The sequence below is a fragment of the Heptranchias perlo genome, chromosome 7 (assembly GCF_035084215.1).
Source record: "Heptranchias perlo isolate sHepPer1 chromosome 7, sHepPer1.hap1, whole genome shotgun sequence".
Taxonomy (NCBI): Eukaryota; Metazoa; Chordata; class Chondrichthyes; order Hexanchiformes; family Hexanchidae; genus Heptranchias; species Heptranchias perlo.
The window spans coordinates 30,966,090-30,987,981 of NC_090331.1; the positions used below are offsets into that span (position 1 = coordinate 30,966,090).

The 21,892-nt window shown below is 45.3% G+C and overlaps 1 protein-coding gene across 8 annotated transcripts in view; it reads left to right on the forward strand.

Moving 5' to 3' along the window:
- The window catches only part of zranb3 (zinc finger, RAN-binding domain containing 3), a 128,593-nt gene that overhangs the window by 51,102 nt on the left and 55,599 nt on the right, over positions 1-21,892 (forward strand). For 7 of the 8 annotated variants that reach the window (XM_067987225.1, XM_067987224.1, XM_067987222.1 and 4 more), the window contains 6 exons: positions 2,799-2,884; positions 3,937-4,108; positions 5,572-5,706; positions 11,857-11,976; positions 18,044-18,163; positions 19,528-19,707. In XM_067987225.1, coding sequence (XP_067843326.1) covers positions 2,799-2,884; positions 3,937-4,108; positions 5,572-5,706; positions 11,857-11,976; positions 18,044-18,163; positions 19,528-19,707 — 813 coding nt within the window. The remainder of the gene's footprint in view (positions 1-2,798; positions 2,885-3,936; positions 4,109-5,571; positions 5,707-11,856; positions 11,977-18,043; positions 18,164-19,527; positions 19,708-21,892) is intronic. The other variant, XM_067987226.1, reaches the window with a different exon arrangement.

Below are 21,892 nucleotides of genomic sequence, written 5' to 3' on the forward strand. Positions count from 1 at the left end.
CTGAATTGACATTATAGAATCATAGAAGTTTACAACATGGAAACAGGCCCTTCGGCCCAACATGTCCATGTCGCCCAGTTTATACCACTAAGCTAGTCCCAATTGCCTGCACTTGGCATATCCCTCTATACCCATCTTACCCATGTAACTGTCCAAATGCTTTTTAAAAGACAAAATTGTACCCGCCTCTACTACTGCCTCTGGCAGCTCGTTCCAGACATTCACCACCCTTTGAGTGAAAAAATTGCCCCTCTGGACTCTTTTGTATCTCTCCCCTCTCACCTTAAATCTATGCCCCCTCGTTATAGACTCCCCTACCTCAGCAGCTCAGTACAATTTCTCCAAGCAGCTAGCAAGGCCAAATTCTTGAGACCTCTATCATTCTTTACCTGTAGTGTACCGTTTTTTGAGACATTTAATACATAAATGAGGAGAAAACATAAGCGTTTTTTTCCAACAGTACCCAAAGTAAGAATGATTTGTCTCAAAGATATCGGATTTTATTTTTATATATATGTTGATTTTAAATTATTGAATTTGCTGGCAAATGAAGACCTGTTATTTTGGATCTCCTTTCCTTGATTCTATGATGACCAGTTACAGGAGGGCTGCATGTATCCCTGAGCTGCTCCATTTATTTCGGTCGTCGTGGCATTCAGAATAGCCAAGCAATCAATTCATTACTGCTCAGCCCCAGGAAAACATGCCACTGGTTTGGTGTTGCTGCACACACATCGAGGTTTTTTGATCAAGATTTGCTCAAAAGAAAACTGTGTTCTTTTCTGGAACACAGACTCCACTTTCAGTTGGAAATATGTGTACAATTTGGGACAATGTGCTTTTTCCATGTGCACGTGAATTGAGGAGTGTGATGGTCACAAAAGCACAGCTTGTTCATTCTCCAAGCACTGTCTTCCTGAATTACAATTTTGTTTTGGATGAAAGGTACACCAGTTATGTAAAGCCACGTACAACTTCCATTGTTGGAGGTTAATGACTGATCAGATCTCCTTGTAAGTGAAGCTGCAGGCTGTGGATTGGTCATGGAAGGAATACTTGTCTACAGGCACGTGAAATACTACAATTATGGCTTATGCCCTTCATCAAGTATATCCTGAAAGTGGTTAGGTCTTGGTCTCGGCACCCCAGGGCAAACCATTTCTCCCATATACAATGTACTATTGAGCAGGCACAGTATTATGACAGTAAGGGATTTTCTGCACAAAAAGTTTGCTATTGGCCAGACATGCTTCAATAATGGGTTGCAGCTATTGGAATATCAATTAATTTGGCAAATTGTCAGCTGAAGCCTGGCTGTCTGACAGAGATTAGTTTGCGTTTCCATAAAGATTAATAAGCCTGTAAATCTTGGCTTTAAGAGACAAATATAAGGCAATGAGAACCTTCCCTCCCTCCCCAGAGGTCAAAGGAATGGAGAGTGGAAAGACAAAATGGTTCTTCACACATCAGGAAAATCAGGATATTGTACAGTTGAGCAATGGGATCCAGACTCCTGCAGCAAAACTGGTGTAGCAGTTTGTTCTCACTGGAAAATAACACATTTGCATGGGGAATTCACCATCTGTCAGAAATCATGGAGAGTTTTGTGATCCTCTGAAGAGATTATTTGTGAAGCTGGGTCATTGGATCATGATTGCGCTAAGGATATCTAGCGCTACATTGTCTGAGCCTTCCAAATTTTTGGCTGTCAGCATTACCTTGTGCTACTTGCCCAACTGTCCTGTTTATTTTTTTTAGATTTAATCCTTCATAGTACTCTTATGTCACTTTTTTTTCAATGTATAGTTGTGCCATTTTTAAAATGGAGCACCTACAAATTTGACATGCAAGTAATCATGGATCTCAAGTTGAGACATTTTAAACACTAATACCAAATTTTACTGTGTTTCTTCAAACTCAAATGACTTGTTTGGTTAGCTATTACCTATGTAACTTCTTTTAAACCTTTACTTCAAGAAGCCAATCATTACAAATGAACTGATTAAAATTGAAAGAGGAAAACAAACATTTAGCAGTTAATGGTCAAGGTAGAAACAAATTTATTCCAACTTTGCTCTAAGGAACACAATCATAAAAGAAATATCAGACATACCTATTGGCAATGAACCAGGCATTGGATCAGGGCGATAGTCAGGCAATCCCAACCAATCCCACCCTGCAAAGTCCTTTACCACTTGGAGACTGGTGTCAAGTTGGGAGAGCTCATCTGATAACGAGGGCATCTTCCACCGTGTAGTGAAGTGGGACAGATCTAGTAACCCAAACTGGTGCCTGATGATGCCTGGAAATCCCTTTGTTCACTTGCTGTAATGCTTTTACGGATTTTACTTGCTTTAAAGGAAAATCTTGCCAGTTTCTATGTGGAAATGTCTTTTTTCATAAAATTGGTATTCAGTACTGATCCACGTCTGAAGGTGCTTTACACAGTGGGATCTGTTCTCATTCTGATTTAGACTCTAAAGGGCACACAAAATAAAAACTTCCCCCATGAGTATATTGGATCCGTATCCAAATTATTTTGAGAAAAGCTTGATTCAATTCACACCTTAATAATTTTTAATCCTCCACAAATTCACTAGCCTCAAGTTTCCTTCAATTGGGAAAGGCACAAAAATTTGTAGTCCGTTTGCCTGAGTTGACCCAGATTTCTGCCAGATAAGACTGTTCAGATGCATTTGCTAAGTGAATCAAAGCACTGGTAACTTGGAACCTCTTAAATACAGAAGCTTATGTTCATTTCTTTTTTTTCCATTGATTTTGTTTTAATATTTCCACAGCTTTTCATGCAGATTAATGCATTGTATCCAAGAAAATTTGGAACGTGGACTGACTATGCTAAGAAGTATTGCAATGCTCACCTTAGGTAAGAAAAGTAACTGGGACGATTAGTCCTGATTCACCAGCAATTTTTTAATTCAAAGAGTCTTTTTATGGAATGTGTTGCACTGGTACTACTACATGCTGAAATAGAAAAATGATGCTCATGGGCAACAACATTCAACTGACTCATTTTGCTGTTTGTTAATCTTGTATACAGGAAATATTCTGGCCAACTGGTCTCATTATTTATTGGCAGATTGGATCATTCAAAATTCAGTCCATTCTGTATTCATATTTTACGTTAAAAGTCTGTTTGTGCTTGATAACCAGTAATGTACTGAGACTTCGCGGGTGATTTTAAACCCCAAGAACGGGTGGGTTGGGGGTGGGTGGGAGTTGAAAATAGTTGTTTTTTGGGTCGCGACCGCAACTCGGCTTTATTCCCAGGTTTAACGTCAGCGCGTAAAAGTACAGGCTTCCCACTGGGAATGCAAAGTCTGAAAATTTTGTGGCTGCAACCCAAAAAAAAACTATTTTCAACTCCCATACGCTCCCAACCCACCCGTTCTTGGGGTTTAAAATCACCCCCTTCATCTCCTTGGTAAAGTAGATAATTAACTTGTCAGTAAATGAATTGGTATGATGATGCAATACTGTAGACACATTCAGTGCAGTCATTCAAACCCTATTCTGAAAAAGACAGCTGATATTGTGATAAGATAGTTTGATGTATTGCTAGTTTTAACTAATTAGCTGAATCACATACCTGTGTGATATCTGTCATCCAAAATGAACTTGGGCTAGCACGTTTGAGAGAATACTTTTATTTTATCTTTTCGGTAATCAATAATATATTGGATTCCAAAGGCTGGTTGGTTGATAGCAGTTCCAGCTAGAAGTCACTTTCCTAAAAATGTGTCTGCAACTTTAATGATCTTTTCAATGGCTCTTGAAGTGAAGTTTTGGTAGCTAAACTCTCACAAATAGTAGGAGTTGAAAATTGAATTTACATATTAGCCTGTATTTGTAAATAAAATGTCTAATTCAGTTTGTTTGCAGTGCAAAAATGAGAACATTTTCATGGTATTTCAATAGGTATTTTGGCAAAAGAGCTCAGTGGGATTGCAAAGGAGCCTCCAATTTAGATGAACTTCACCAGTGTCTGAGTAACATAATGATCCGACGAATGAAGCATGAAGTTCTGACCCAGCTGCCTCCTAAAATTCGACAGCAAATTCCATTTGATTTGTCAAAGGAAGCTACTAAGGTGAGGGTTTTATATAATCTTAATCCTACATGAATTTCTAGTTTGAGAATAAATTGTTAACTTTTCCAGCTAACATTCAGAAAGCCCAATATTTTTTTGCTCTGATTCCAAGCATCTAATATATTGCCAGTATGTCAGGTCTCTTGGGACTGACGCTGTGCTTAGTTGCTAAGTAACCTCATGCTAAGTAACATCTTTTCTGAGATCATGGATTTAAAGGTGCTCAACTAGATAGAAATTTTAAAATTGAAAACATTGAATGAAAAGATTTTGTTTCAAAGTGTAAAGAATCTGGATTTTTTTTAATATCAAACATTTTAAAATTTAAAAATATTCATATCCTTTTAGATCTTTTTGTGTGTGTCTCTCTCTCTCTCTCTCTGTCTTGAGAAAGTGCATCTCACTATGCAAGCCCTGGCACCCTTGCTCCAGTTTTATCTCTGCTCTTGCCCCATTCCAGCCTCAAACCCCAGCTCCTCCCTAATCATGCTTTAGCCTACAGGTCCTGGGTGACACTTAGCGTCGCTCCCCAACTTATGCGCGAGGCTGCAGCAGATCGATTCATGTATCATAATTATGATTAGACTTTTTATATAGGTAGAAAGGATTTTGCATTTTCTGAAGTCAGAGACAGTGAATTTCATTGTGTTTTACAAATATTTTAAGACATTGATAAATTTCACACAATCTCTACAACTTTGCAGTATGTCAAAGACTTCAATAAGTCTGTGAAAAGCATGCATCTCTAATTGTAATGGAGGCTGCTTTTATTTCTTTTAAGATTACAGACCTAAACGAAATTTCATATTACTATGTCTCTGACTTACCAACTTTGCAATAAAATAACTTATTTTGTAACCTATATAAAATAATGTACACTGACATAGAAAATCGCTTATCTTGTTACATTCAGATGTTGTGTGTAGAATACTTGATTTATTTTGTCTTGTAGCATAGATGTAATACAAAACATCAAAGGAGACAAAAATTATAACAGTAAATGACTGATTATAGCTCTTCTCCGAAATACCTTCATTAGATCTATCATCAGATCTATAATTAGGATTACACACAGGCCTGTTCATTTTCTTGTATCAGGTGACGACTGTCCTAAATTCACATTCTGTGACACAAATGTATTTACTGCTGTATGATTCCTGGTATTCTAACTTTCTAAATATTTAACAATTTCTCCTTGAAACATTCTTGGTCCTTGATTTATAATGCCAGTGTAAAGAATTTCCATCTTCGCCCCCAGCCTGTCATAAGCTTCTATAATTGAACAGAGCATGTGACTGACCTACCCAGCATTGACGTTTTTGCAGGAACAATCTTGTATCTCTGGGAATTTTCCTGCTCTTGTTCCTCCACTCTTTTACAGGAAGAAACTGGGGCAAGCATCACAGATCCATTAATTGCTCTGCCCTTTTTCGTTCAAAACATTTTTCTTTGTGCCCACGTAGGAAATGAATGCCAGCATTGAGGAGTGGGAGAAATTAATGAGAGAGCTGCATTCGAGGTCTGCAGAGACCGATAACCCCTTTGTACAAGTCATGGGGCTCATCACTCGCATGTACAAACAAACTGCTATTGCAAAGGTAGATGCAATATCACTTAATTTTACCAAAGCAGTTTGTCAATTTCAACATAAACTAAATGTAAATTTTATCTAAATTAGGTATGAATCTAGTGCTATATTTGTAATCCAGAAAAACAAGATCTAAATATTTGATTCTTGTTTTTAAATTTGAGGTTGATTACAACATGGTCTTTTGGACCGAATTCTCTCGACATTTATTCCGTTGTGTTGTGTTCACAAATTTGCTCAACTATCCAAAATAACAAAAGAAAACAGTAGCGATCTTTTTGTTGTTGTTGTCACATTGGAATTTTACTGCATTGTTTTAAAAATATTCATGGTCCATTTCCTTTCCAATCTCCTATCAGGAGGGCAAGACAGTTCAGCCCACATTAATTTCCATGGATACTGTTAGTGCCACTTGTCATTAAGCTAGAATGTGCAATTTTGCAGTGCAAAAAAGAGCCTTGACCAATTTTTCTTTTTCACTCAGTCAAATCTGACAGATCTCCCACTAGGGGAAACCTGGGTGTGAATATCGGTATAGACTGAGATTTAAAGAACTTGCATTTATATACCATCTTTCACGTCCTCAGTACATCGCAAAGCAAATGCAGCCAATAAAATTATTTTTGAAATCACTGCTATTTTATAAATAAACATGGCAGCCAACTTGCACACAGAAAGCTCCCACAAACAGCAATGCAATAAATGAGCAGATAATCTGTTTTGGTGGTGTTGGTTAAGGTTAAATGTTGGGCAGGATGCTTCGAATAGTGTCGTGGGATCCTTTAAGTCCACCTGAACAGGCAGATGGACCACGACTTAGGGCTCGAATTTAGCAGGCCTGCGGGTTCCCAGCGGGTGGTCCTCCGGGAGCGTCGAAAACGCGGACGGCTAATCGTGTGCGTCCCCCACGCGATCGCGGGATAATTGGACCGATTAAGCCCTGCTTCCGGGTTCTGCGCTCCCCAGCTGCGTGCCGGCCGGCTGCGCATGCGCAGTACCGTCGACGCGATGTAGGAGCTCCAGTTAAAGGGGCAGTCTCCCAAAGCCCCTCCTGCTACAAGCAAGCGGTTTGAGACGATGGCTCAGCAAAGGGGAAAGGCTGCGCCCCGTTTTTCAGACCTGGCACTGCAGCTGATGCTGGAGGGCGTGAGGAGGAGGAGGGAAACACTCTTCCCAGAAGATGGACGCAAGTTCCCTGCCACCGCAACCAGGAAGGCATGGGCAGAGGTGGCGGCGGAGGTGAGCAGCAGGGGCAACACCCCAAGGACTTGGGAGCAGTGCCGCAAGCGCTTCAATGACCTGACTAGGTCTGGCAAGGTGAGTACACCAACGCACCCTCCCACATCCCGTCCCCACCATCACGCCAAGCAGATCACAACCCCCTCCTGCACAGCCACCACTGCGCTCCATCAGCAATCCTCACAGCCACTCATTCACCATCCTCGCCGTGCACGCAAGTACCCACCGTCCCTGACCCCACCCGAACACTACCACACACCTCAATCCCCATGCAATGGGATGGGCACGTGGCCCACGCTTCCTCCCATCCATCCGCGCCACGCTCAACCCAACCACACCGATGCTCGATGCGTCTCACGATGCAAGACGCACCCACTCACACATCTGTGTTTTGCCTTCACAGGAGAAGAGAAGCAAGAACAATAGGGAAAGGGCACGCACCGGAGGTGGGCCGCCGCAAGTGGTGGAGCTCACCGACGCAGAGGTGGAGGCGCTCGACCTCGCCCGCACGCGACATTGCCTGTCGGTGGCCGATGGCGAGTGTGTCGCTGCCGAAACGGCCGGTAAGGGAAAGCTGACCCTCAACACCCATGATCGCGAGTTACCGTCTCATCACCTGCCATCAGGCGCACTGTCAAGTTGGTCCACATGCCTCAAAGTGCCCTCTGTTCTCTTGCAGGTCCGTCTTTGGGTGAAGCGATCGTGGAGGGCGATTCCTCAGAGGACATGGCGGTCTCTGAGGGTGCATCGTCACATCAGAGCCAACCATCCACCAGCGCAGAGACACGCACCTCGGTGGGTCCCCCTCGCCAACTAGTTGGGGTAGCACTTGGTGAGTCACCGCGCACGAGTGAGCATGAGCAGACCCTGGTGGCAGGGGCAGCCGCGGAGGGTCCGCGACGGAGGGAGCACTCATCTCCAGGCTCTGCTCAGCCGGACCCAGATGCTGAACCCAGGGGGCCACCAGTGAAAAGGAGAGTCGTCGAGGGCCACCAGCTAATTGCTGAGGTACTGGCAGAGGTGCCGCGCGCATTGTCCACAATAGCGCAGGCGATGGAGGAGTCCACCTCCTGCATGTGGGCATTGGTGGCGCTGGCACAGGAGGGTACCGGCGACACAGTGTCGCAGGTAGGTGCGGGACTGTCTGCGGTGGAGGACAGGCTGGCCTCCCTCGAGCGTCACGCACAGCTCCAGATCGAGTCCATGCAGGCCCTGACAACGTCTGTACGGATTCAGGGTGAGCAACATTCCGACGCCATCAACAGGCTGAGGGATACACTAGGGGTGGCCTTGCAAGGCCTCACACATGCCATCCAAACTGCCGTCCAGCAGGGTGGAAGGGGTGATGTGGGCCGAGGCCAAGAGAGGGATGATGGTGACCGGGGACATGGAAGCGGGGACGCCTCTCAAGGCGCCCCCACGTCCCACCCGTCGCCCACCTCTCAACCAGTACCCGCAATGGTGCCTCCTCTCCAGGTGGCCGAGTCTGCCCCTGCCCCGGTGCAGGAGGAGCAGTCTGTGGAGGTGCCGTCACGGGCACCGAAACCCAGGGGCCGTCCGCCAAAAGCATCTACCCGGTCAAGGCAAGAAGACGAGCAACCTGCCACTACCTCTGCTGGAGCCACAGGGGTAGCACCACGTAGGGGTTCCCGGAAAAGAATTGCAAAGGCCTTATAATCACAAAGGGAAAACACCAGGGTGTTTATTATTTCGTACTTTTTTTCTTATATAATGTCACATTCGAGATATTAAATAGTCTATTCTCACCACTCCTGCCACCTCTCGTCCATTCTTCCGCGGCTTGTGCAATAGGTGCGTTCCGTGGAGGCCATCATGACGGCGAACACCTGCTGCCACCCATTGGGCACACTACTGTGGGTGCAGGATTACTGGCAGCACTCTTCAGTGGAGGGGGCTGGTATGGCCGCTCGCATGTGCAGGTGAGGAGATGCGAGCGCCTCGCAGTGTGTGACTCTAGGAGAACCGTTGACATATGAGTGCCTCCCTGGCCCGGCGACCATCCCGGTGAGTCGCGGCTCGGCGCATGGGTCATCCAACATCCTCTGGCGCGTCCTCCTCCTCCTCCTCCTCCTCGCCCTCGCCTTCCTCAATGTGGGTGGCGGGTGTGGATGGGGCCTCCTCCAGCGGCACCCCTCTCTGTTGGGCCATGTTGTGCAGGGCACAGCAGACAACTATGATTCGTCCCACTCTGAATGGTGTGTATTGCAGCGCTCCCCCAGAACGATCAAGACACCTGAAGCGCATCTTGAGAAGCCCTATGGTCTGCTCAATTGTAGACCTGGTAGCAGTGTGGCTGTCATTGTACCGACGCTCCGGCTCGGTGATGGGGTTCCTCAGAGGTGTCATGAGCCACGTGTGTAGGGGATACCCCTTGTCGCCGAGGAGCCAGCCGTTGCTGGCGTTGGGTGCCTGCAGGATGGGCGGGACGGCGGACTCCCTGAGGACGAAGGCATCGTGGCAGCTGCCGGGGTATCTGGCGCACACGTGTAGGAATCTCTGGCGGTGGTCACAGATGAGCTGGGCGTTCATGGAGTGATACCCCTTCCTGTTGATGAACAGCCCTGGCTCATGCGGAGGTGCCCGTATTGCGATGTGGGTGCAGTCGATTACACCCTGCACCCGTGGGAAGCCGACCATGGCATGGAATCCAACCGCCCTCTCCATCTGGCTGCGCTCGTCCATGGCGAAGTTGATGTAGTGGGAGGCCCTGCGGAACAACCCATCGGTGACCTGCCTTATGCACTTGTGTGCAGAGGACTGACAGACCCCGGTGATGTCCCCGGTGGCACCCTGGAAGGAACCGGATGCGAAGAAGTCGAGGGCAGTGGTGACTTTGACGGCGACAGGTAAGAAGATGCTGCTTGGTCCATCAGGGAGCAGCTCGTCGTTAAGGAGGCTGCAGATGTCGGCGACTACCTGGCGATTGACTGAGCCTCCGTATGCACTGCTCCTCGGAGAGGTCCATGAAGCTGAGCCTCGCTCTGTACACCCTGTGCGGAGGGTAGTGCCTCCTGCGACGCATCTCTCTCTGCGGTTGCCCTCCCTCCTGCTGTGCAGGTGGGTGTGCCGCAGCACCGTGTTGGGGGGCCCCACCTCTCCGAGGCGGACGGCGTGGACTGCGAGGCTGCTGGGGCTGGTCATCCTGTTCGTCCTCCGACGATGTCAACGCACCACCCATCTGGCAGGTGTTGGTCTGAGGGGTTGTGCAGGGTAGGTGGGTGGGTCCTCGGACTGGGGCTGCGGTTTCGTGTCGGTCTGTCCTCTGGCTTGGCGGGGGGTGGTGGAGGGCAGGGGTTGCCCTATGTGACGCGGTGGCCTCCTGCGTGGGTGAGGGCTCTCCCCCGTGGAGCGCACCTTGGCACCTGCCACAGGCTGCTGGCTGCAACACGCCTGGTTTGAAAGGTACTGTTTCCCCCAGTGTGGGAAACTGACTGCGTTGAACCTAAAATCCCACACTTCCTCTTTTGACAGCTGCTTCAGCTCATTAACTGACCACAACGAGCAAGTTAAGTACTCTCAAGTGGAACCCCGCTGGCTTTAATTGCCTGCGGGATTCCCACCAGCGGGGCTTGCGCGCGCAGCCCCGCACGTCAGCGCGGTACCCGGAAGTGGCCGGGATTTCGTCGCGATCCGGTCACGTGACCGGATATCGGGATTTTCGGGGCCAACCCGCTGGAAACCCACCGGAAACGCGATCGGAAAATCGAGCCCTTAATGTGTCTTCCAAAATACAGTTTGTCTTACAATGTAGCACTTCTTCAGTACTGCACTTCATAGAAACATACAGTACAGAAGGGGGCCATACAGCCCATTGAGCCTGTGTCTGCTCTTTGAAAGAGCTATCCAATTAGTCCCACTCCCCTGTTCTTTCCCCATAGCCCTGCAAATTTTTCCTTTTCAAGTATATATCCAATTCCCTCTTGAAAGTTACTATTGAATCTGTTTCTACCACCCTTTCTGGCAGTGCATTCCAGATCATCACAACTCACTGCATTGAAACAAATGCCTCCTTATCTCCCCTAATTTGTCTCCTCTGGTTTTACAAAATAATTTTGGGGAGAAATGCACAATGTTTAGTTCTTTATCCCAAACTATAAAATGAAGTTTCATAATCCCAACATTTTATTAGCTGTATTGCCACTTATTAAAGCATCAGATTGCAGAGATATTTTAAATGTGTCAGGTAGATAATGCAGCCATAAGAAGTTAACTAAACAACATTGGCAGTTTAGAAATGGATTACCTTTAAAATTATTGCGATTTCAAAGCATTTCAGTTAAGATTCTAAACTCCATCATTAGTAACAAAGTTCATTATTGAACTGTTTAATTAGGTGTAAGAGTAAATAAATGTCCAGGTTGTGTTAGTGATTATTGTTTCCTGCCATACATTAAAGACTTTAAAATGGATCCCTTCATTGTGCAGTGTTTGTTGATATGATTTAAGTTCTACTTTACGATATGTAATATTATATAATTGTATGAAAATGATATTTATATCTATGTTAGGGGTATTTTATTTATGGAATGCCATAAAGATTGAAATGTTATTTTGACTAAAATCCGAAGGCATTCAATCCAAATATTTGGTTCAAACATGCAGCACCATTGAGTTTCTTGTGTATGTTAATTTATGCTGTGGAATCTAAAATACTTGTTCATCTCCACCCAGAGCTGGTTATGAATCAGCCAGCTATGTGTGAAACATTGATCTAAATGTTTTGTTTCATTAATTCACAACTTTAATATCTAATTGTGCAAACAGTTTCTAGCCCTATGTAAATTTAGCAAAGATTTATGTATGGTTAGTATATGCTAGCACTAAACACTTCACTAATTATTGTGACATTAAACTGTATGACACAAATGAGCTAAAGGTTACATATGTGATTCTGCTTTAGGCAGGAGCAGTGAAGGACTACATTAAAATGATGCTGCACAATGAGAAATTGAAGTTCTTAGTTTTTGCTCATCATTTGACCATGTTGCAGGCTTGCACAGAGGCTGCAGTAGAAAGTAAGGTAATGTACATTTTAAACCATTTTCACCTTATTATCAAAGTTAATTTCACTGCTGGTGTAGGTACTGATCAGTACTGGATCATTATACTCCATGATCCAGTTTAGTAACCTTTATTAGGAAAAGAAGGAAAGATCTTGCATTTATATAGTCTTTCATGACCTCAGGACATCCCAAAGCGCTTACTAACTAGCAAATCTCCCATAGTGCTACTCAATCTAGGGTGCAGTTGTGATATTTAGCTGCTAACCTGGCTTGTACCTAGGCAAATCCAGATAATTGTAGCTCGTTATAAACTACTGAAGTAAATTAGAGGGCAATTGTAAATGTTTCTATGGACCCGATGTTACCAGGGCTGCGGGTTCTCGGCGGGGGGGCTATCGGGCGCGTGGGTAACGCCCCCGGTGAAATTAGGCAGCTTCCCGCGCGATTGTAGCATCCAATCCACTAATTGGATCCACTTACCTGCTCCTCCGGGTTCCCCACTGCTGATCTGCGCGTCGGGCGGACTGCGCATGCGCAGTAAGGTCTGTCAGCTGGAGGAGCTCTATTTAAAGGGGCAGTCCTCCACTGACAGATGCTGCAACAAATAGAAAAAATCACAGCATGGAGCAGCCCAGGGGGAAGGCTGCTCCCAGTTTAATGATTCCTCACTCCAGGTATTATTAGATGGGGTGAGGAGGAGGGGGAGGACAGAGATCTTCCTCCCGGCGGGCGGGAGGAAGCGGCCTGCCTCTGCCACCAGGAAGGCCTGGCTCGAGGTGGCAGAGGAGGTCACCTGCACCACCAACATATCGCCCACCTGCATACAGTGCAGGAGGCGCTCCAATGACCTCAGTAGGTCAGCCAAAGTGAGTACACGTACTTTTTCCCCTACACTCTGTCTGCCACATCACTGCCCCCACCCTACATCTCCTTCAGCACTGCCAACACTACTCTGTCACATCACCCCTCATACCCACTCAAACCTCATCCTCATCTTACCTGCACCTACTCACCTCACCAGTACTCATCCCGCCACTACCACTCAACCCAATCCTCATACCATCTCATGGCTCTATCTCATACTCACCCTCTCGTGCCTCTCTTTCACGGCCAGCCTCACTCAACCTGCCACTACCTGTGCTGCAGCCACAGGGCATGCATCGCATTTGTTACTTGTATTGAATTTCTGACCAACTCACATTACATATTATATTGGCACCACTACTGCCATGTCTTCGCGAATCTTGTCTGGTTTGTGCAATAATGCCCTCTCCTGAGGATCACTATGAGGACCCACAACTGATGCCACCCATTGTGTCACTGCAGAGTGGGTGTAGGTGTATTTGCAGGGCTCTTTTGCACAGACGACTGAGAGACATCGGCGATGTCCCCGGTTGCACCCTGGAAGGATGCGGAGGAGAAGTTGTTGAGGGCAGTGGTGACTTTGACAGCGACAGGTAAGAAGATGGTGCTCGGGCCAGCCGGGAGCAGCTCGGCATGAAAGAGGCTGCAGATGTGTACGACTACATGTCAAGTGACTCTGAGCCTCCGTGTGCACTGCTGCTCAGAGAGGTCCAGGAGGCTGAGCCTCGGTCTGTGGACCCTGTGGCGAGGGTAGCACCCTCTGCAACGCATCTCTCTCTGCGGTAGCCCTCCCTCCTGCTGTACAGGTGGATGTGTCACAGCACTCTGTTGTGGAGCTCCACGTGTCAGAGGTGGACGGCGTGGATGGCGAGGCTGGTGATGCTGTTCGCCCTCTGAGGAGGTCATGACTGCAGCTACGGCGGCCCCCATCCACAAGATGTACATCTGAGGGGGTCCGCAAGGTAGGTACATGTCTCTGGACCCCGGGGTAAGTGTGCAGGTTGGTGACTTTGACTGTCAGGAGGAGGGTGGTGAAGGCCAAACTTTGTCCCAAGTGACAGAGTGGCCTCCTGCAATGGGTGAGGGTCTCCCCACCCCCCCCCCACCTGTCAAATGGACCTTTGCAGCTGCCACAGGCTGATAGCTGCAACACGTCCATTTGAACTGGGAGTGTTTCCCCCAGTGTGGGAAACAGTCCCAGTTTGCTCTAAAATCCCACCCCTCCGCACATAATCCCTGAATCAGGTCAGTTAATGACCTGAACAGGCAAAATAAATACCTTCAAGTGGAACCCCGCTGGCTTTAATTGCTTGCGGGATTTCCACCAGCGGGGGCTGCGCGCGCACGCCGGCGTGTCAGCGGGGAACCCGGAAGTGCGCGGGTTCGAGGCGGGCTCCGGTCCCGCTCCGGGATTTCCCGATTTTCGGGGCCCCCCCGCCAGGAACGCACCCGCTGGCGGGTGCTAAAATGCTGTATCTCAGGCACCGGGTAAGTCACTAGTTTTCTTTTTGAGATCATTTTACATATCGCAAGTGTGACGGTTTACACATGCTACACAACACTATGAGAAATGGGTTTACCTGTGCTTGATGCAAGACTCTGTGTGAGGGATTGGTTTACACAAGCCAGATGCAAGACTGTGAGGTCTAAATTCGGCCACGTATCGCCTGTTGTGTAGGCGCTATGCAGACTCTTAAGGGCTCAAAACGACGTCCGGAACGCGCGTGCACACTTCCGGCATGATGTGTGCCAGACGCCAAATTGGTAAAGGCCGCACACACAGATAACGAAAGCCGGCACCGTGTAAAGTAGGGAGAATATGCAGTAGAATGGTGCGCAACATTGATTTAAAGGGAAAGCTGCGATTTTGGAACTCAGCGCTCCAGCCAATGCACTGTCTTAACCTTGCACAGCTGAACAAGTCTTAAACAGCATGGAGGACCCCCTCCCCCACCAGCACTATTTAAAGGAATCATGCAGGAGTTATAGGTTAGTTGCTGGATTATTGCTTCTGGATGCTGATACATTTGTACCTATTTTTGGAGGTCTCCTATACTTGAATACTAGGATGAGGGGACATAGCCTAAAAATTAGAGCCAGGACTTGCAGGAGTGAAGTTAGGAAACACTTCTACACACAAAGGGTGGTAGAAGTTTGGATCGCTCTTCCACAAATGGCAGTTGATGCTAGCTCAATTGTTAATTTTAAATTTGAGATTGATAGATTTTTGTTAACCAAAGGTATTAAGGGATATGGGGCTACGGCGGGTATATGGAGTCAGGTCATAGTTCAGCCATGATCTCATTGAATGACGGAACAGGCTTGAGGGGTTAAATTGCCTACTCCTGTTCCTTTGTTCCTGCAATAAAGTTTCAATACTCTACAGGGAGTGGGCTGGCTAGCTGACAGGCAACAGCAAGGGCACTAGCAGAGTGGCAGGGGTGGGACAGGAATGCTGTCATCCTGAGAGTAGACAGCAGGTTCATGTTCCATGGAGCCACTGCCACTTGCTGCCTCCTGTTACGCACTACCTTCTTCTTCAAGAAAGTGGGAAGTGTGTCGGTGAATGTCCTGCAGGATGTTTGGGTGATGTGGCTGTCATGGTTAAATAGCTGCCAGTGCGTGTGACCTTTGAGTTGTGGGTGTGCAGCTCACAACAGTGGTAATGTGTGAGGGTGAGAGGAAGTATCTGATTTTTTAAAAATTCGTTCATGGGATGTGGGCGTCACTGGCGAGGCCGGCATTTATTGCCCATCCCTAATTGCCCTTGAGAAGGTGGTGGTGAGCTGCCTTCTTGAACCGCTGCAGTCCATGTGGTGATGGTTCTCCCACAGTGCTGTTAGGAAGGGAGTTCCAGGATTTTGACCCAGCGACGATGAAGGAACGGCGATATATTTCCAAGTCGGGATGGTGTGTGACTTGGAGGGGAACGTGTAGGTGGTGTTGTTCCCATGTGCCTGAAAGAGTTGAGTACTGATTGAATGAGTTTGTTGGTATTTGGGGGACGTAGTGCGTGGAGCCGTGGATGTGGCTAGTGGTGCAGGACATGCCACTTGACAGTTGACCTCACTCACCATGACAAAATATGTCAAAGCATTGAACTTCTTCCTACACTGCATCCATGTTCGTGGTGCTATGTACCTGGCATTGACCTCATCCTCTACTGTCTCCCACTGCCTCGGGAGCATATGTCTGGAGGACCTCTTGCCACCCTCCCTGTGGATATAGGATGCCCCTCCTTTTGTCCACCTCTTGCACCAAGGCCTTTTGTGCGTCATCAGAGAACCTTGGTGAACGCTCTCTCGCAGGCCTGGTACAACTCAGATCGGCAGATTGGAGGATGTGGGATTTAGTTGTACACAACCGTTATTCAATATTTTAAAATAACTCAACAGTTTGTAAACATCGGGACCTGCATCTGTAGTTTACGTGTGCGACGTCTGATCTTCGTTCAGACTCCGTGCGGACCACTACCTTATATTTTGCAAATATCAAAGACTCACAAACGTTGAGCAGCCCAGTTGTTGCTCATTAAAAATTCGAGAGGTCCTGTCACCACCACCACTGCACTATATTGCAGCACAGAATCACTTCCCAATTGACTTCCACCACTTCCTGCAGCCACAGTGCACCTTTCCTTTAAGAGGTGCTGGCTGGCTTTAAGTTGTACTAGCCACTCGTGATATCTGGGCCCCCTGCTGGTGAACAGCCACTCAACAGCACAGGTAGCGCTGGCTGCATGCAGCAATCAAATAAATCACCAGGCAGCATGAATGTTACGTGCTGCCTACATCTCAATGACCGGGCATGGGTTAATCGCACATCACAACCCCTGCGCCCAGCTTCAGGGGTTATCCAATATAACCCCCTATATGTGAGAGCTGGGTTTACTTGATGTTATTCATATGAGGAGAGGTTGAGTAGATTGGGACTCTACTCATTGGAGTTCAGAAGAATGAGAGGCGATCTTATTGAAACATATAAGATTGTGAAGGGGCTTGATCGGGTGGATGCGGTAAGGATGTTCCCAAGGATGGGTGAAACTAGAACGAGGGGGCATAATCTTAGAATAAGGGGCTGCTCTTTCAAAACTGAGATGAGGAGAAACTTCTTCACTCAGAGGGTGGTAGGTCTGTGGAATTTGCTGCCCCAGGAAGCTGTGGAAGCTACATCATTAAATAAATTTAAAACAGAAATAGACAGTTTCCTAGAAGTAAAGGGAATTAGGGGTTACGGGGAGCGGGCAGGAAATTGGACATGATTTTAGATTTGAGGTTAGGACCAGATCAGCCATGATCTTATTGAATGGCGGAGCAGGCTCGAGGGGCCGATTGGCCTACTCCTGCTCCTATTTCTTATGTTCTTATGTTCTTATTCCCAAAGTGATAACAACTTGTATGCGCTAAAGTATTTGTCTTATCTGCATAAAAAACCAGTGCCCTGTGTATTTCTAGTTCCTTTATATGGGGACTGTGAGGTAATGGCTGCATGATTTTCTGAGACAAGTGACACCAGAAATATTCTTAGAAAGGAAGGATGATGCCCTACCTGCATACCAAAGGGATTTGGCGAGTCAGTCTTCCATCTATTCTGCCTGCATTATCTGTGGCAAGGCAACCATCTTGATCTTGTTCTTCAGGATGAATGCATTCAGACCCGAGATCAAAAACTTGCAAAATCCTTGCCGCCTTTCCTGATGATCCCTCTTTTACGACCTAGCAGCCAAAGGGGCTAATGCCTGTTCATCATTGGTAGTTGAATGATTAAGAAATTTTGCCCATTACAGAGATATCTGCTTTAATTAAATTTCTTTCTACCAATCAAACCTTCTAATAGGACTTTTGCCAGAATAATATTGGTCTAGTATAAGTAGTCACCCAAAAGCTAGCATAAAGAATACTAAGAACAAATTATGTGGTTCTGTAATTTATGAAGCCGAATGTAGAAAATGAGAAGTTTCTAGTCTTAATATTTTTCAGTAGATTCAATTTGGAAACTGCATATTTTGAAACAACCAGAAATTATCGTTAAAGAAATATTAACCTGTTCCCTACTCCAAAGTATTGGGCTGACAAGGAATGATTATAGATCTCAGACTGTTAATGTGGCAACTAATGTTTCAGGATCGAACATTTTAGCACCCCGCTGACAGTTACTTTGCTACCCAGTTTCCATTGTGTAAATATTAAATGTCATGTAACATCTTCAATTTTTTTTTAGGCACGGTACATAAGAATAGATGGCAGTATTCCAGCATCAGAAAGGATTCATCTTGTCCATCAGTTTCAGAACGATCCAGAAACACAAGTTGCAGTCCTCAGTATCAAAGCTGCTGGACAGGTATCAGAAGTATAACAAAAAGACCTAGATCAGTCGATTTTTTTTTAAAGATATTTCAACCTTTATTAAGAAAAATATGTATTTGATAAGTACTGTTAGATATTTAGAAAGTTTGCGTTACTGTTGATCTTAAAGACTTCATTTTTTTTCTTCAGTTCACTTCTGCGTTTCTCTCATTTCTCGAGAGAAGACTGGAATAGATAAAACAGCTTTTTCAGTTTCTTTCATTTAATGTCTTTTTTATGTGTTCTTGTTATTTCTTTCTCATAACTTTATGTTCTGTTTTATGCTTTTTTAATCACATTTTTGAATTTTTTTTTAGTTATTTGATTTATTTCTCTTTCAGCCACTTTTGGTTTGTTGCAGTAACTTTTTTTTCTCATCAGATTATTGCTATTTACTGTTTTGTTATCACTAAACTAAAATGTTTTGCCTAAAATAGGCAATTATTTTGCAACAGTTCCATCTACATGACTGGAAGAATCAAAGATGTTGATGGAAAGATAGCCTAGTGGTTCACCACATTATTGTATTAATGTGTTGTGCTGCAGAACGGTAGCATGTGTGTTCTCTGCTCACAAATCCCAAACTCAGCTGGGTTATTTGTGGAATTGAGGCCTAGTGGCCAGACCGATTTCCAAATGAAGGAAGATCATGAATGAGTCAGCCTGTACTTGTGCACTAACCAGTGAAGCTTAAGAGTGGTATTAGTAGAGAACGGGAAGTAGGTATTACAGTAGTAGGATAGAATGCCTTAGCCCAAAGTTTTACTCGTGGAGTATTTCAAATAAGTTTATCAGTGACCAAAATCTAACTTCAATATTTGTTTTAGCCTACAAAACCATATTTTTCTCATTATTTTCTTTCCACCACCCCCCACCAAACACCTTTGATTATATGCCACTTTCAACAGACCTGCTCACAATGTTGCTCTGAGCTAGCCATGAGGAGCTGCACAAAGAACAAGATTTTTCTTTGTTTCTTTTCTTCCCTTCCCATCTGGGGATATACCTGGTCCCTATTTACCATTTCTTCATTGTAATGATGCTGAGATACAGAATTCAACTGAGTGCAGAATTACAGGTATAAACCAACATCCTGTATGATTTGTGCAACCTTGTGTACTAACACTTTAAGCTAGATGCAATAATTGCACTCCAAGTCTGGGTGTACCAAATTGGAATAGTTCCTGGCCTTGAAGTATGTAAGCAACTGGTATGTTCTTTTACCTAATTTTATTGTCAAAATCTTTTATGATTCTATAATTCAGTGATTATTCAGGATCTTTATGGTTGACCAGTGTGGTTTTTACAACAGATCAAGCCTAAATACAGTAACGGTTTCCCTTTTCACATCCCTCATAGGGTTTAACATTTACAGCTGCTACACATGTTGTCTTTGCTGAGCTGTACTGGGATCCTGGTCACTTAGTGCAGGCTGAAGACAGAGCTCATCGTATAGGGCAGTGCAGCTCAGTTCACATTCATTATCTCATCGCCAAAGGAACACTGGATTCACTCATGTGGAGCATGTTAAAGCGCAAGGTACAGTTGTACTGATGAATACTTGTATGAATTTTCACAGAATAGAATCATATAGCATAGAAGGTGGCCAATCGTTCCTGTGCCAGCTCTTTGAAAGAGCTATTCCCCTGCTCTTTCCCCACAGCCCTGCAATTTTTTCCTTTTCATGTATATATCTAATCCCTTTAAACATTACTGTTGTATCTGTTTCCACCACCCTTTCAACCAATGCATTCCAGATCATCATAACTTGCTGCGAAAAAACTCTCCTCGTCTCCCCTCTGGTTCTTTTTAAATTTATTTTAAATCTGTGTCCTCTGGCGACCGACCCTCCTGCCAATGAAAACAGTTTCTCCTTATTTACTCTTCTCAAAACCCTTTATAATTTAAAATATCTCTATTAAATTTCCCCTTAATCTTCCCTGTTCTAAGGAGAAAAATCCCAGTCTTTTCAGAAATTGACCACTTTTTTTCAATTTTCTCACGAGTTACCATGTCTTGAGGTTTGTGAGGGTAGTGCATGAGATCGCATCTTCTAATGGATAGGATGAGCAGCAGTGCACCTGTTAGTCTTTTTTCACTTTTCCTATCATATGTAATTTCATATTAATGGTACTATTGTTTAACATAACATTAAAATAATTTGATACAAATAGAGGCAAAGAAGTTTACAGTACAGTTTATAACGTCTGTGCTGTATCCCACTGCCCTACAATAACCTTATATCTTCCTCTTGCTTCAAATATTTATTCACTTTTCCATTAAAACATGGAATGGTCTCTGCCTCAGCTATTACATGTGGTGGAGGATGGATTGCATAAACTCCTTGCGTAAAGGAATTTCTCCTAATCTCTCTCCATGGCCTCTTAGTCACAATTTCAAATTGATGATCACTAGTCACTGACTCCCTAAACGGAAGAAATAGTTTTCCTCTATTCAATCTATCAAAACCCTTCATAATTTAAAAAATCTCTATCAAATTTCCAGTCTTTTTTGCTCCAGTGAATATAATCTTAATATTTCAAATCTCTCCTCACAACATTAGTTTCCTACCTTCTAGAATCATTCTGGTGAATCTGCACTATACTATGGCTATAATGTCCTTTCTATAATGGGACACCCAAAACTGCACATAGTCCTCTTTTAAGTGCAGCTTACAAATTTATCATGACTTCTTTATTCTTGTATTCTATGCCCCTATTTATAAAACCCAAAATGCTGTTTTTTTTATGGCTTTATCTACCTACCCTTGCATCAGGAATTATGGCCCCGATTTTCAAATGAAATTGGGGGGCGGGGGGGGCTGTGAAAATCGGGAAAATCCCTAACGGGTGAGGAAGCCGGCCCCAACCCGCCGACTTCCGGGTTTCCCACACACGCACCTGTGTGCGTGGACGCTTCCCGAATGCGGAAGTCCCGCCGGCAGTTCAAGCCGGTGGGATGACAGTTAAAGAACCAAATGTATCTCGTTGAGGTACTTAAGATACTTTATTTCTGACATAGTAGATAGTTAAACCAATTTTAAACTTACCTGGGCGGCTTTACCGCTGCTTCCGATTCACGCCTGGTGAAACCAGGCATGAAGGGTCGGATCAGGCAAAAATAATGTAAATAAATTAAATAAAAAACCATTGCACAAGTTTAAAAAAACAAAATAAACCTACCTGTCCACTGATGTTCCCATCTCTGATGTCCCTCACAGCCTCCGATCTCCCCCTCTCCCTCCCACCAATCTCCCTCTCTTCCCCCCACCATCTTCCGTCCCCCGATGTCCCCCTCTTCTCCCCTCCCCCCAGATCTTCAGCGCCCTCCACTCTCTGTTCCAGCGCCGGATGACCTCTCTCTCCTCTCCTCTTTTATTCGGGTTTGCCACGCGCACCTTCACCCCCCCTGCTGACATCCTGCCACCATTTCAAAATTGAGCCCAATGTATTTGAATCCTTAAAAAATCTCTCTGTTCGACCTAGCATCTTTCCATTGAGTGTATATTCCCATTCCTTGTTTTCCCCCTCAAATATATTACATCACACTTAGAGTAGACAGGGCTGATGGCCGGCGCGGACACGATGGGCCGAAGGGCCTCTATCCGTGCTGTATAACTCTATGACTCTATATCCACATTAAATTATATCTGCCAAGTCTACCCACTCTGTTAACCTGTCTGCCTTCCTGAAGTCTTTTGCAGTCCTCCTCACCATTCGGCAAA